This window comes from Rhinolophus sinicus, chromosome 1 (genome assembly GCF_057876585.1).
Source record: "Rhinolophus sinicus isolate RSI-liver-muscle chromosome 1, RSI-T2T, whole genome shotgun sequence".
NCBI classification, from domain to species: domain Eukaryota; kingdom Metazoa; phylum Chordata; class Mammalia; order Chiroptera; family Rhinolophidae; genus Rhinolophus; species Rhinolophus sinicus.
In genome coordinates this window covers 73,277,006-73,292,822 of record NC_142501.1, presented here as the reverse complement: position 1 = coordinate 73,292,822, position 15,817 = coordinate 73,277,006, and the positions used below count along the sequence as shown (strand labels likewise).

The 15,817-nt window shown below is 39.6% G+C and overlaps 1 protein-coding gene across 1 annotated transcript in view; it reads left to right on the top strand.

The window, feature by feature from the left end:
- The window catches only part of E2F7 (E2F transcription factor 7), a 38,133-nt gene extending 30,872 nt beyond the window's left edge, over window positions 1-7,261 (top strand). The window contains exons 11-13 of the mRNA XM_019755019.3: window positions 740-995; window positions 2,629-3,050; window positions 4,376-7,261. Of these exons, the coding sequence (XP_019610578.3) occupies window positions 740-995; window positions 2,629-3,050; window positions 4,376-4,543 (846 nt within the window). The 3' untranslated portion in view covers window positions 4,544-7,261. The remainder of the gene's footprint in view (window positions 1-739; window positions 996-2,628; window positions 3,051-4,375) is intronic.
- Window positions 7,262-15,817: the final 8,556 nt, after the last annotated feature.

The following is a 15,817-nucleotide window of genomic DNA, read 5'->3' as shown; positions in this document are numbered from 1 at the left end:
TCATCATCTTAATATAGGATGCAACTGAGTTCCAGAGTCAGACTGTGGGTGCTATTTGGCTTTCAGTGGCTGTGCGTGGTCAGTTCTCACCTCTGCTCAGAGATCCCGTTTCGCCAGCCACAAAATGAAAAGAGCGAAAATATGAACTGTCCACGTCTCCCGCATAGTAGCCATTCAGAGGTTAATGAGATGTGACCAGCGAAACTCTCAGAAAGTGGAAGCACTGTCATTACAGCAGTTTGTAGTGGGTCAGCTCAGCTCACTTTGTGGAAATCAGTCCATTAAGATCCTTTCTCCCCTATTCCCTTCTCTTGGCGGAGTGAATTTTCCTAATTTTGTAGATTGTCTGGGTTGCAGAACAGAAGTAAAAGACTGGCTGGCATATGCTTTAGATAACCAAGATGGCTTTGGCCTCCCCCACAATTCTTAACAGGCCCCTAAAAGACTGTGGTATCGACACCCTTCCTGTGTTAGCAGCTCAGAAATTTATTCCACAATCTAAACACCCTGGCTGGTTTTCCATTATTAAAATCTCCATCATTTCTATGCTTGAGACATAGCTTTTCTTTTCAGACATTCCTATAAATATGACTGAAACAACTGGCATACACAAATCAGTGTGGTGCACAGCGATATTTGATCTTTTTGTTTATGTTAGCTATTTTGAGAAAGCTGTTATTAAGATTTGCTACTGGGATTTTTGACTTGCTTTTCTGGTTCCTGGTTTGGTTGTGCGTAGAAACCCTCAGATTCCACAGATATTGCCTCTCCCAAGACCCTGGATAACAGAGGATCTGTGCCCCTCGAAGACATACACCTGAATAGCCAACTGTGTGCTACAAAGGAATTTTCAGGGAAGACTACAGCAAATGGCTTTGTTTCTTCTGAGTGGGGAAATCCTTCAAGAAATACAGAGATTGAAAAGCCTTCCAAAGACAACGAAGGCACCAAAGAGCCATCTTTGTTGCAGTATCTTTATGTGCAGTCACCGACTGGTAAGAGATGACATCATGTCTCGGAGTTCCTTGGGGTAGTCAGACCATCAGTTGGATTTTGAAATCTTTGTCCACATCACGTGACCAAAGCGGTTCCTTGATGAGCTGCGGTCTACAGCCTCTGAGTCATTTTACTACTAGCCCTCTCGTTTACCCCATTGATGAAATGAAGGGAGAGGCTGCTTTCACTTTCACCAACCTCAAGGATAATAGGAAAATAATTAGGCAGGTGGTTTATTTTTTTAAATGCCTTAAACTTTGTTTGCTAGAAAAGCCCAACAAATTCAAAAAATGATCCTATTTTTATAATTCTGCTTGGTCCGGCATCGGTTCGGTATCACAGCATGAACCAATTGGCCACTATGTGCTGATTTTGCCAGGGCTGGACATTAAAACCACATATTATCTGCATGTACTTGAGACGAGTATCCATCTCATTTGTAAAACAGCAATGATAATAGCACCTGCTTCCTGGGGGATGGAGGGTGCTATGAAAATCGAATTCAATTTAATAAGATAATACATGTAAAGCCCTTAGAATAATAGTGCCTGACATTTACTAAGACTCAATAAATGCTGTATTTTGAAACAAAGCTGAAATATAATAAATACCTCATTGTTAATATGTACATGCTGTATATGCACGCTGTACGTGAAGCTCTTGATACAAAGAGACTTAAATTGATTTGCCTCAATTCCTTGTTCACTTCCCAGGTTAGCGAGGTATTGGTTATCATTCACGCATTTAGAAAACATTCTTTGTTCCTTTAACAACTATTTCTTGAGTGTATAACCTAAGTATGATACTCAGTATTGTAGATACATTGATGAACAAAACACAGAGCCACCCCCTGCTGAATAAAAATGACAGCCCAGCACAGGGGTTTTAGCCTTTTCTAGACCATGGACCCTTTGCCATCTGTGGTATAGCCCATGGATTCCTCCTAGGTATGTTTCCAAATGCACAGAACATAGGATTATAAAGGAAGCCAATTATATTGAAATGCAGTTAGAAAAAAAAATTTTTAATTATAATAATAAAAACATGTGACAGCAAGTCCAATACTCATAATTTCAAAGTTGTGGTGAACTGTCTATGAAGAAATCTGCCATAGCTGTAATAGTCTATGAATATATCTGCTTTTTACTTGTGACAAAGTCAAGGTACTGTTAGGTTGGTGCAAATGTAATTGTGGTTTTTGCAATTATTTTTAACCTTTTAAACCACAATTACGTTTGCACCAACCTAACATTAATACCATTGTGATTTGTTGCCTGTGATCTTAACGGAGGGAAATAGAAATTTCAGCAAGAAGTGCGCGAAAATAGAGATTCAATTTTTCCCAGCCAAGTTCACTTTCCTCCTCAATCTGGGTTCAGTGAAACTCACATTTAAAAACCCTCTCAGGAGACGTGGGCATCCACCAAATTCTCACACAGGGAAACATGGGATTTCATTCGTAGCCATTGCTGTGAAGAAGCGATGTGGGGCTGGGAGAGCACAGAAAGCAGTTGAGCTGGTCAGGTGGGTTAATTTTTTGTGGACTCCCATTTGAAAGGGCCATGAGGCACGTGAACTTGAATGGTATCTTCATGTTATGTTGATTTTCCCCTTGTTCTGCTTCTGTTTCAGGATTAAATGGTTTCAATGTGCTCTTATCTGGCAGTCAGACTCCCCATGCAGTGGGGCCACCTTCAGGTCAGCTGCCATCCCTCAGTGTTCCTTGCATGTTCTTACCATCGTCAGCACTGGGCCCCTTTCCTATTCTCTACTCTCCCACAATGGCTGGGCCAGTTTCCTCTGCTCCTGGCACTCTCCCAAACACAGGACCAGTGAATTTTGGCTTGCCTGGCTTCGGATCAATGGCTCATCTTCTCATCAGCCCTGCAGCCATGGTTAATCCAAAATCGTCGACACTCCCTTCCACAGACCCTCAGCTTCAGGGTCCATGCTCACTTCACCTGAGTCCGGTGATGTCAAGATCACACAATGTCAGCCAGCCGGAATCGCCGATTTATGGAGGCCCTCCAGTCTCTGTGGTAAAAGTACAACAGGTGAGCCCTGAGTTTCATTTCAGGTTGGCACAAGAAAGCTCATCACTCTGTAACAGGGATGCCTACATTTAATTAGCTTCGATTTTAGTCAGATAAGTGTAGGACAGAGACTCTAGGTCAGGTTCTACCCAACTTCCAGCACAGACCTAGAGGTGTCTGCTCATTTGATAAAGTATGGAGACTTAAGGCAGGAGATCCTATGCTGAACGACAAAAATATTTTTTAGTTGTCATCCCATTTCTTAAAATTAGAGGGATGTAGTTTAGGCACAGTTCAGGGAATATTTGATGAATGCTGAATATTCATGTTCTCCAAGCTTTCATTTCCTTAGGTCAAGAAAGGAGACCACCCTGAATTTTAATTGTACAGCTATAGAAACAATCGAGGGAAACAGAAGTCTTAAAACTGATGCAAAGATTTTTAGCATCTGTCATTTCTTAAATGCAATGTTTAGGAGGCAGTGGATACACACACACACACACACACACACTCAAAGTATATACAAGTGTCCATGTATAAATATATATAATCAATATAAATTAATCAGTACTGTATTTCCCTCCCACCCAAACTCCATTTGTACTTCAATCAATAAGTATCTGTTGAATTCCTGTCATGCATTAGGCATTGTTCAGAGTGATTACTGTCTCTCCCAAAGAAAAAGAAAGAGTTGTACTGCGGCCAAAAATATTTTAGACAAGTTATTCAGAGGCTCAGAAGTTTACTAGGCATTGAAATAAACATGCTAGTTTTAAAACAAAGTGATTACAACATAACATATTGCTTGATCACCAGTTATGTACCAAGCACTAATCTAGGAAGTAAGGATGTAACAGTAATGGTCTCTGCTCTTTTAGAACACATTAAAGGGGTAAATGTTAGCAAGTAAACAAAAAGAGTGAATAGCATACATATACTTACTATTTCTAGCATGCTCTAAACTACTTTATAAATAGTTTCTTGTTTAATTTTTAGAACCCTGTGAAGTCAGGACTTGTATCATGCTCATTGTGTGGATGAAGAAACTGAGGGACAGAGTAGTTAATTTGCCCAAGATCACACAGCTAGTGATGGCCGAGCCCAGGGCCTGGCTCCAGGTGCCACACTTGTAACCTCTTTCCTAGGCTGCCTTTCAGCACACAAAATAACGAAGTTAATTTCTAATTGTGACACGTGTTGAGAAGGAGATAAATCAGATCCCTGTGACAGAAAAGCAAAGAGGAGGGAACACCTGCCTAGGGATCACGACACAGGTCTGGGCTTGCAACTCAGACTGGGAACAACTTGACTTCACTTCTGTTTTTACTTTTTTTTATCTTTGATAGTCATCCACTCCAGTGACCCCCAAGAATATCCAACACACTCCCTGTGAGACATTCTTCAAGACACCTGGTAGCCTCGGAGACCCTGTCCTTAGAAGAGAAAGTAAACAGTCTCGAAACACCAGCTCAGCACAGAGGAGACTTGAAATATCCAGCAGCGGAGCTGACTAACCTGATGCTTTGCCAGGCGGGGGTGGCATCAACCCACTTGAATTTCCCTGTGTTACAGGTCATGTCCTAATGCTGAGCAGAAAGCAAAATGCAAACTGTCGGTTCTTCAGCATGCATCCTTCCTCTCGTTCATCCAGGGGTTCTAATGTTAACTTCCCATCATCCTGAATCATCGTCCATTGTCCTGAAAGTAATTGTTATTAATTGTGCATTTAATACCAGTTAGTGTCTAGACTCTGTGCCTGGTGTCACAGTGAAAGCACCGACTGACTTGTGGTTTTGCTTCAAGAATCATCTTATTGCTGGAAGCACATCTGAACAGGCTGCTGGAGCCTTGTGGTTTTTCTGAAGGTGGGGCCTGTCTAGCACTTAACTAGAGGGAGCATTCTTGACATGTATTTCCACTCGCACCGAGTAGATCTATGGTGAGAGAAACTTCCTTTCTGCAGTTCAAAAAAATCTCCTGCTTCTTTAGACTTCACCAGGAAGCCAACTTCGGTTGTGAATCCTATGGTTTTATTTATTTTGTTCCTGAAATGGGATTTAGTGCAAAAAGTTTACAACTGCAGCAAAACATGCTTTTCAGGGTATGACGTCTTGAATGTTTGTACTTTTTCCCTATAATTTGCCCTGCACTTACTTTACAACCTAGTAATAATGTGGGTGAATGTATATACATGACAGAATGTCAAGACCAAAATAACTGTGAATGACACACCTTGCTGTAAATGAACTGTGCTAACCCTATCTGGGCATGAGAACTAAGATGAACTCGAGCAGCTTAGTAGCTGCCTCTCAAATAACTGTAGACAGAAAACTCCTACCATGCTCAGTTTCCTTCACTACATGCCCCTGTGGTTTTTATTTAAATTTTAACTGTAGAGTATCAGGTATGGATGCCTTCTAACAATTGCTGTTTATTGAATAAATCAGGATAGAAAGTAATTATATGGAAAATTGGAACCTGGATGGGACCTTTTGGTAGAATTCTGAGGAGTTAATGTGGAAATTGATAGAGGGCGAGAGGTGATTATTTTTTCTTTCACTTCTTTTCTTCATGTTTGCAAGGGTAAGAGAGAAAAGGGATACATTATGTTCAGTATCCAAGGGTATTCAAACCATTGTTATTTTTCAGAGTACTTCTGAAAAATAAGAATGGTGAAGGCAAGGGTTTATTGTTCTAGCATGAATACAATTCTGGAAACTTATGCAACGTCCCTTTATTGGACCATATTCCTTTAGGGTTTCAGTAAGTAACCTATCTAAATTTATTGGTATTTACCTCACTCCTGTCTCCTCAGAATAAATGGCCTTCTCCCTCCCTCCCTTCCTTTCTTTATTCCTTTCTCTTTTTAAAAATTTCTATCTTAGATTTAGAATCTTGATGTAGGGTTTTATTTTATTTTTATTTTTGGACCCAATAAGATGTTATATGAAAGAATAAAAATATTAATTTAAGAGACCCTGGGAGTCTGAGTAAAGTAGCTTTATATTAACTACAGGATAATATTAGCCTTATTACCCCCACAAGATTTTTTTAAAACTTGAGGTAGATAGCTAGATTAAATAAATTTGCTATTATATAAAATTTTTATCAACACTAAACTTTTAAAGTTTACAAGATGTTTTTTCCCCCTTTATCACAATCTTCTCTAGAGTTAAACAGATAAAAAATGTGATTCCGTCATCAATAATTGCATGGTAACGATTACCTTGAATATGAAGGGTTCCCTAGGTAGCGCAACAAATAAAAATATGCCCTTTTCAGGTAGATCACAGGACATGCAGCATATAAACCTGCTCAGGGTGCACGCATTTTAAATATACCATGTTTAAGACCTTCCACAAATATTTTCATCTGAGAGGTCTACATTCAAATGAAAACAAACTGATATTTTCCTCACTGTCCTTCATCCATTTCACTGTAACTCATTTGCTTCCTGTTTTTAAAAATTCTGTTCAAGATAGAAAATTCACAATTCTTGAGCGGTGTTAGGAATATTCTCATTCATTAATGAGAATATTATGATGCAGCAATAGAAAACGAAGAACAAATTCCTTTTCCATTATGTCTAGTACCCGCTTCTTAATGTGGTTGTATGATGTGTAAAAGTAAGAACACAGTAGTTGTTTCCATCGGGATCATGAATCTGTTTCTTACAGAGCAACTGAAAGAGACTTGGCTATTTGGGGTAGCGACACAGCAGTGGCAATCTTGAGTCTATCATTGTATAACTTAGTAAAATTAAAAAATAATGGTTGGTGATTCTGCTAAGGAAATGCAGCTTTGAGTTGGCACTGAGGAAGGTGTGTGCCCTACACTGTCCAGGGTTTGTGAAACCCTTTTATTCTGGTACAAGAGTTGGGGGTATATAACTTTTATACTTGAATCTGCTTACCAAGTTTACATTTCTCGATTCCTTTTTGTAAGGTGCTATTTCTGTGTTTAAGAAACTGTCTTTTGTTGTTGTTTTTTTTCAGTATAAAGCTGCTTTCTGCTTATCTTATTGCACTGCTAGTTTTATGTAGGTATTAATTTTATTGCTGCTTACTGCTTTTGTTTTCACATTTAGTTCTGCTCTTTTTTTCTAATGGCTATATTATCTATAGCTGTCTTCTTGTAGCTTTACCATATGTAAACTGTTTTTTATTTCTTTTAGAAAAATATTAAGCTTTATAAAATAGCAATAAAAATTAAATTCATTTAATAAGAGATGTTGGTTGATGGTGGATTTTTGTGTGTGTGCTATTTTCAGGAAAACCATTCATAGTTGCAGCATAAACCCAAGTCAGATCTTTTTGCTGAGACTTTCCAGTGGTTCTCCAACACCAAAACTTACTGAGTCAGAATTGCATGGGAGCTGTGGAGAACTGAGGGATTAACTGTGCTTCAGAGTTCTGAATTAGAATCTAGAGGTTTGGAGCTTCCAGGTGATTCTGTTGCTTATCCAATACAAGAAGCACAGGTGAATGCAGACCACCTCCCCAACTTCTCGTTGTATCCGCAAGGTTAAATGCTTCTCGGTCTACGAAATGCCCATCAGTAGATGACTGGATTAAGAAACTGTGGTATATTTATGCAATGGAATATTACGCAGCCATAAAGAAGAAAGAAATCTTACCATTTGCAACAACATGGATGGACCTAGAGAACATTATGTTAAGTGAAATAAGTCAGAAAGAGAAAGACAAATACCATATGATCTCACTTATATGCGGAATCTAAAGAAAAGAATAAGTGAATGAACTAATCAGAGACAGTTTCGGAAACATGGAGGAAAAACAGAGGGTTGCTAGAGGGGCGGGGGGGGTGGGGATAAGGGGAAGGTGAGAGGTTTTGGGAACGTACAGAGGGATAGTGGATGGGGGGAGGGCGGTTCACACAGTGTGAGGGATATAAATGATAAACGTCTAAGTTTTGCTTTGTCTTGTGCACCTGAAACTAATAAAAAAAAAAAAAAATGCTTCTCGGTCTAGCAAATACCCACCTTTAGTTCAAAGCCAAATTCTATGGTTAACCCTCACTTTTAAATGAACCTCCAAGTTGACTTAATCTGATTTTTGGTGGCGTCTTTTATCTCCAGAGTCAGTTACATTGTACTGTTAGTCTCCCCTGCTAAATTGTGAGGTGCTATGGAAAACAACATCTTCAAAACACCAATATCAAGCCCAGTGCTTGGTACGCAGTACGAAGATGGTGAACAGAGGAACTGTAGGACCCCGCAGGAGAGCTTCTCCCTTTGCTAGCATTGTTAGATTCAGCTTGTGTCCCCTTATTTTACTGTGACCTCGTCCTTCTAACTCATTACTTCTTGCCCCAGTCTCTAGCCTCACAAGATGTAAAATAACCCAGGATCAATTTCTTCTACACAAGTACCCGGATTAGGATTTTACTAGCATATATTTAGTGGCATTACATTATAATAGGATCTTGCTGTATTGTAGGCCTTTGCCAATATTGTCTCACATACGCCCTGTCTTAGTTGTTTTTAACAGTGTAAATAAACCATGCATTGAACAAGCAGGACTTACGGAGAAATCATGAAAACAACTTTGATTTGTCTCCCAGTGTTCCTTTAAACCTGATCAATGGGGGTAACCCACTCGCCCTTGTATGGACCTTAGCTTAGGTGCTGCGACTTCCCTGGTTACTCTACGTAGAAGTTCTGTGGTCATTTTAAGTTACAAAGACAGTGTCAATTCATTATGGGAATGAGTATTTAAAACTTCTGCACCTGGGGCTCAGTTACAATGTGAGAAGAGGACAGGGTCCTTTGTCTCTGCTGAGCATTTCTCCTTAGCGAGCCTGCCTAGATTTCTAACGCCAGCAAGGTCAGACTCTCGGGCAGATTTAGAACAATCTCAGTCTGGCTCTGCCATCAGCCCACATCAGTGCCCTTTGCCCTGATTCCTGGAGCAAAAGCCCAGCCAAACTCCTAGCTGCCTCTTCCTCTCTCCACTGCCAAAGCTGCCAGCACACCCACATCCCCTGGGTCTCCCAGGCACCAGAACACACCTCCAACGGCAGGCAAGAGGTGACAGGCAAGCACCTTGTTTTAGTAAGGAGGCAGCGGTGAGGAACCACAGCATAACCAAAGAAATCACAAAATCATTTCGCTTTCCATTTCTTCAAACCTTTCAAGGCTTTGAGAGTGATGGGATTCAATAGCTGTGTAACAGCTTTGCAAAACTTCCTCTATCAATACTCTGGAATGCAGCAGTCACCGTAATTTGGTGCTGCAGCCAAGCTCACTAGTTAACATCCTGTTACAGTAGTTATAAATTTCCACCGTCTAAGATACACATTATTCTAGATGATTTTTATGGCACTTCATATCTCACCTTTATAAAAGTTTTGATTTTTTTCACAAAGCCACGTTAAGAAGTAGTTACTGAATATAAAAGGAATTTGTTGGTTTTCTATTGCTAAGTATGGTCATAGAGTCAGAAAGTAAATATTGATAGGTATTAATTTTTTAGTTTTAAGATCAGTTTGATTCAATGAACTTTCTAACCTGAAAATACTTCTGCAATTAAGAAATTATACCTATAGCTAAGATAGCTTTCTTTTTTTCATTCCCTTATATCTAAATTCTTGTTTGGAAATAGCCCACTGGTAGTCTTCAATTTGATTGGCTCTTCTGTACAAGCATCCAATCTTTCCTTAAGGGTGCCCTAAAAAATTGTTAATAGATAATGAAGAGTCTAATAAAAGTGGGTAATCCTGATAAAACTTACTTTGTTTTAATACAAGAGTTATTAGAGACTTAAATTCACAAAAGGAAATATATATACAAAAAAAAAAAATTTAACTGGTTTGATAGTGGAACCATTTTTTTTCTTAGAGCATCATACAAGATTAGAGTTTGCCAGACGGTACTTTAAGAAGCAATGAATTCACCAAACAACCCTCTGAAACATTCTTAGTCTTCACCAAAAAGAAAAAGGATAAATATTAGCCTTTTAAGGTTAGAAACCATAGGTAATTTATATCTGTATTCACAATGCCTACCACAAAATGTGCACCCAATTAAAAATTGGGGGTAAGAATATTGGATGGATGAGTTAACACAAAAATTTTAAACAACCTTAGAGGACTTTCATTGCATGGTTCTAGGTGCGTAATAGTTATTTAATAAGCAATTCTGGTACAGCTTTTTTTTTCTTTTTTCTTTTTTTTTTTTTTTGCTTTTAAACTTTCAGTGGCATTCCATGCAGCATTTTCTGGACCTTAGAATACTTTCTGCTCCCTTCACAGTCTAGTTCCCAGTTGTCTTCTCAGCTATGCTAGATATTGTCCATTGACCTTGGGCATTCATTTTTATTCTCCTAAGTTCTCTTAATCACAAGGTCTGGAAGCCTGGGAACTACATTTCCTAGATCCCCTTGCTATCAGGTCCTAGATATGATTTCTGTCAGTAAGATACAGTCATGCATGTGCAGAAAAAGGAAGCTGAAACTGTTCTTGCTGTTCCAGTCGGAGCAACTCATGCACAGATGGCAGCAGGCTGAGTTTTTGCAGCAGCCATACTTTATTCTACTGTCTAGCCCAGGACTGTATACCAGCTGTGATGTTGGCAGTGGTTTCATACTGTTCCCAAACACCAGGAAGAAACAGCACCCCTCTAACCTCTGGTTAGCAGCCATCGTGACATGATCTAAACACTTCACAACAGCCCCCAGACTTCCACTTTCCCTTCCTTCCAGCAATTTTGTAAGTACCTAATTCCCTGTATTAAAACCTTCCTCCTCGAAATACCTAGTATTTTCTAATTTCTACACAGAACCCAGGCGTCATATCTCTACCATTACTTCCATATTCTTCTCCATCTATCCTCTGTCAATTACTCCATTCTCACTGCTCATATTTTTCACACTCTTTTATGCATTTCGCACTCTTTTATGCCTTTGCACCAGTCATTCCCTCTTCCCACAATGCCCTCCTCTCACCCCATTTCTCTTTCTCTATGAGGCTATCTCATATGCATCTTCTAAAATCTAATTTAAATGTCCCTCCCTCAGGAAGATTACTTTGGTTTCCCCACCACACTGTGAGATCCTCCAAGGCAGGAATTAATTTTTTCTCATCTCGAGTCTAGTACCGTGCTCAATGAATATGTGAATAAATGGTCAACCAAGCTAAAGGATACATAATAGTGCACCCCAAGTTAGGGTAGCTATAGCTTAACATACAGTGACAACACGAAAATAGTGAGTACAGCAAACAGTAGCTTCTCACCAAAATCAGACATTCATTGATTCTCACCAGAATCAAATCATGTATAGCCCTACCCTACCAAAATCATGCTAATCATTTGTTCACTCAGTAAACATTCACTGGTACTAAGCAAACAGAAGTCACAGTGGGGATTCCACACTTTCTCTTTTTCAATGGTAGAGAATTATCAAAATGTAATGACCAAAGGAACTTTGAAATTATCTTATACACTCACCTATTTTACAGATGGGAAATCGAAGCAAGGGGGTTAAGTGACTTGCCCTGGGTCACACTGCTACTTAACCACAAAGCTGAGACCAGGACACAGGACTCCCAATATCCCACTTCAGCACACTTGTCCCTATGCCATGCCACTGACCAAGCTCAGGCAAAATCTTTTTTAAAAATGTTAAAGACATTATCTGTATAAACCTATCCAAGTTTCAGGATGTATGAATTTTATAGACCACAACTCGGGTGTGCAAAAAGGTGTGACTTAACTACACAGGCAGTCAGTCCTCTCTTTACACAGCCAACTGAAACTGTGCAAAGTAAACTTAGCATTTGAGCTGGTTTGGTAAAACACACATGAGATCGCCAGGTAGAACACAAGCAGTGGGCAGAGGGCTTGGCTGGTGCAAAGGCCTGGATACATAATTGCAATCGTTCTGTGATCGTTAAAATTTTTTTATCAAAGAAACATTAAAAACTCTTACTGTTGACTATAAATATTTAGATAAATGAAAAAATAGTAAAACTAATTTATGTAACTTAAAATATTAGAAACATTGAGAATTAAAGTGTGTTGTTTCTTTGTAAAAGTCTTATTAAGAATAGTCTGAACAGTGCTTATCTTCTCATTGTATAAATTAGATACATACTGATCCTCTTTTCTGTGTCATGGGTGAATTGTTACACTTTTTCTAAATTTGGTTCAGCTTCCAAATTTTATCCTTTCAATTCCGTTAAATATCTCCAAAAGTTTGTTGACTGTAAAGTTTTTGCAGGCATAACTTTCTCTGGGCATTTTCATTCTCTTCATCACAATCACTTTCTTCACTCAGGTTGATAAATTCATCTTCATTAGGTTCCTCTGCATATCTAGAGTCTCCCGAATGTTGGCAGTGTTAACATCCCCACTATCAACTATTTCTTCCTAATTACATTAATGTTTGAATTTCAACTACAGCATTATCACTTTTTGTTTCTTTGCTTCACTTTCGTCTTTGTTGGCCAAGTCTCCCTTTTAAGTATACGAGGTCGGACAATTAAGTTCGTGAATTCATCCTAGAAAAAGTGCTACATACATCATTGCTGAATATCACTATGGTCACCTTCGAAGTACTCCCCTTGGGAAGCTATGCACTGATGCCAGCACCTAGTCCACCCTTCAAAGCAATTTGGGAACTCTTTTTCTGGAATGGCCATCAGAGCTGTCATTGTATTACACTTGATGTCCTGAATGTCATCAAAGTGTCTTCCTTTCAATATTTTCTTTCTTCGGATAAAGACAGAAGTCATTGGGGGCCAGATCAGGTGAGTAGGGAGGGTGTTCCAATACAGTTATTTGTTTACTGGCTAAAAACTCCCTCACAGACAGTGACATGGGAGCTGGTGCATTGTCGTGATGCAAGAGCCATAAATTGGCGAAAAGTTCAGGTCGTCTAACTTTTTCACACAGCCTTTCCAGCACTTCCAAATAGTAAACGTGGTTAACTGTTTGTCCAGTTGGTGCAAATTCATCATGAATAATCCTTCTGATATCAAAAAAGTTTAGCAACATCGTTGGAACAAGTTCACGAACTTAATTGTCAGACCTTATACTTGACCCTTAACAACGTCAGGTTTAGGGGTGCCAACCACCGATGCAATAAAAAATCCAAGTCTTACTTAAGTCGGCCCTCATCATATGTGGCTGCCCAACCATGCATCGAAAATACAGTATTCACTTTATTAAAATACCATGTGTTTCATCATTGGGAAACACAGAGGCAACATGACTATATGCTTTGTTGTCTGCATAAACAGACAGACTTGTGCACAAAATACAAACTTTGAAAGGAGTGATGTGATTAGCCATTGGTCATGATTGGCACGTGTTTGTTTTTTTTTGGTGGGGGGGGGGGTTTGTGTGTGTTTTGCTTTGTAGAGATTTGTGGACTGAAGCAACGAAGTTTCTACTTTTATACAATTACTCCCAATTAATATATCATATCATGGTAATTGAAATGTGAGCCCTGGTGTTATTTAACTAAACCATGGTAACTGACATGCATGCATATCAGAACCGTGAAAAGCAAGGACTGTTTGTATATAGCCTATAATTGAAATAAATTCCTATTTTAAGCCCTCATTCTACCTTGTGGATTAATCAAGTTCAGTCAATTCAGAATCATATCAGTCAACCTAGCCACCTCCTTCCCCCCACACAATTCCTGCCACTCTCTAGAAGTAGTACCTTGAGTGGCAAGTATTTAAAAACATAATTCAAACAAGCTTAAACAATAAGAGGCCTTGTTGGCTTACATCACCAGAAGCACAGAGGTAGGACAATGACTCCAGCTCATTTTTACTCCAATCTTTTTGTTCTGCATTATTCCAGATATCAGTTTTAGCCACAGGTTGCAGCAATTACAGCTCTACACATGCCAAGATCAAAGGGCAAGGAAAAACAACTCTTTGAAAGTTCTTCCAGCAGAGTAAGGGTTCCCCAGAAAAATCTCTCCTTAGTTCTTATTGGCCCAAATTGTGTCACATGTCAATTTCTAGACCAACTACTGACAAGGTATATAGGATTACCTTTATTCCCTTTAGACCAGGGGTGTCCAAACTTTTTCCAACGTTTTTTACCAAGGGCCATATGCAGTAAAATACACAAACAGCCAGGCCACTCACTTGAGGTGAAGTATATATTGCCTCACCTGGTTTATTTAAGTAAACTAAATATATTTTTGGAATTTGCTGCAGGCCAATTAAAAATGGATTGTGGACCACAGTTGGCCCGTGGGCTGCAGTTTGGACACCCCTGCTTTAGACCTACCTAGAACTGAAGGACATGGACTCTGTAGGGGAGGGGTTGACACCCGAACAAAATTTTGGTTGTTAGGATGGAAAAAGCAGGAAATAGACTCTGGCTAACAATAGTAATTTCACTGTAGCCCCACCCTATCTCCCTGCAGTCCCATGGCATCAGGACAGGGGAAGGGCAAATTGGTTTTCCATCCTTATGTGTTCAATTGACATCAGCTGAGATGTACATTTTTCCTTCTGCTCTTCGATGCCTATGATCCCTTTGACAGCCACCATGGTTTCCATGGACACCAAGTCCAGGCCCCTGGCATCCCCTGCTGGGCCTTCCTCATCCAGCCACAAGAAGTCTGAGTCTGCTGGTTCTCAGGCCCATGTCACCATACCACACGTAGCCCCAAGGGAAAATGCTAGTTTTCTAGGATGATGATCTTTCAACAGCTTTTCATACAATCCAGGGGCCCAGGAAAGTCTTATGAGGCCGTCTCTGATTCTCTCTTCCAAGACGGTCTCAGGTAAAACTGAAATCGGACCCTGACACTGAAACCAGATCCCAATAGTTTTTTATTTTTCCTCTCTGTAGTTAGTGGTGTGTGTGTGTGTGTGTGTGTGTGTGTGTGTGTGTGTATGTTTCAACAGATAACAACCAGGCTTCCTCACGGTGCTCCAGAGACCACTAGACAAAACCAGAGCAAACTGGTCCCAGAGGCTGGATCAGGAGCAGTTAGCAGCCCAACATGACCCTAAGCTGACCTCATGAGGATAGTGTAACCAAGATTTATAGATTCACGTAACAGAGGTGGCACTGTAACCACCTGAGGCCCTTTAAAAAATGAGAAGTCCATCAATAAGGAAGATCCAGTCCCTAGATCAAATATGCACACATACAGGACTGACCAATCAAACTCTGCCAGGTTGAAATGACCTTCTTCCCCTGCCCTCTTTCAAGTCCCTTACCTTAGATGGCCTAGTTCCAAGACTATCCAGTCAGACCCCCTAAATTAGAATTAATGAATATGCCTAGCCCCTCTTCACCCCTATTCTTAAATTTACTTCACATCTATATTTGGGGAGACACTATTGTGTTTTCTCTCCGTCTCCTCTTTGGGCTGCCTCATGAATAAAAACCTCTTTTCTCTGTAAAAACCTGTTGCCTTAGAATCTAGTGTCTCTCTACGTGATGCACAAAGTACTCACCAGTTTGGGTCACTAACATGACTGGGCCACAGTCTTATTTTCTGTTAAGTCTGCCCCTTTGGAGCAGCCATTTGTAAAGCTTCAACTTGGCGTGCAGAAGCAATTAGCTTTTTTAACCCTACAAGGCCGCTCTGGTAAAGTGTTTCAGTTATTTTGAAGGCATAAAACTTAGAGAAACTCTTGTTCCATACATAGACAAACATATAAAGCTGTTTATTGTTTCATTTTTGTAACCAAAAGAAGCTATAAACAAATGAAAGTACCAACAACATGGATAAATAAATTGTAATCTATTTGTATCACATACTACTACTAAATACTTTAGATGAAAT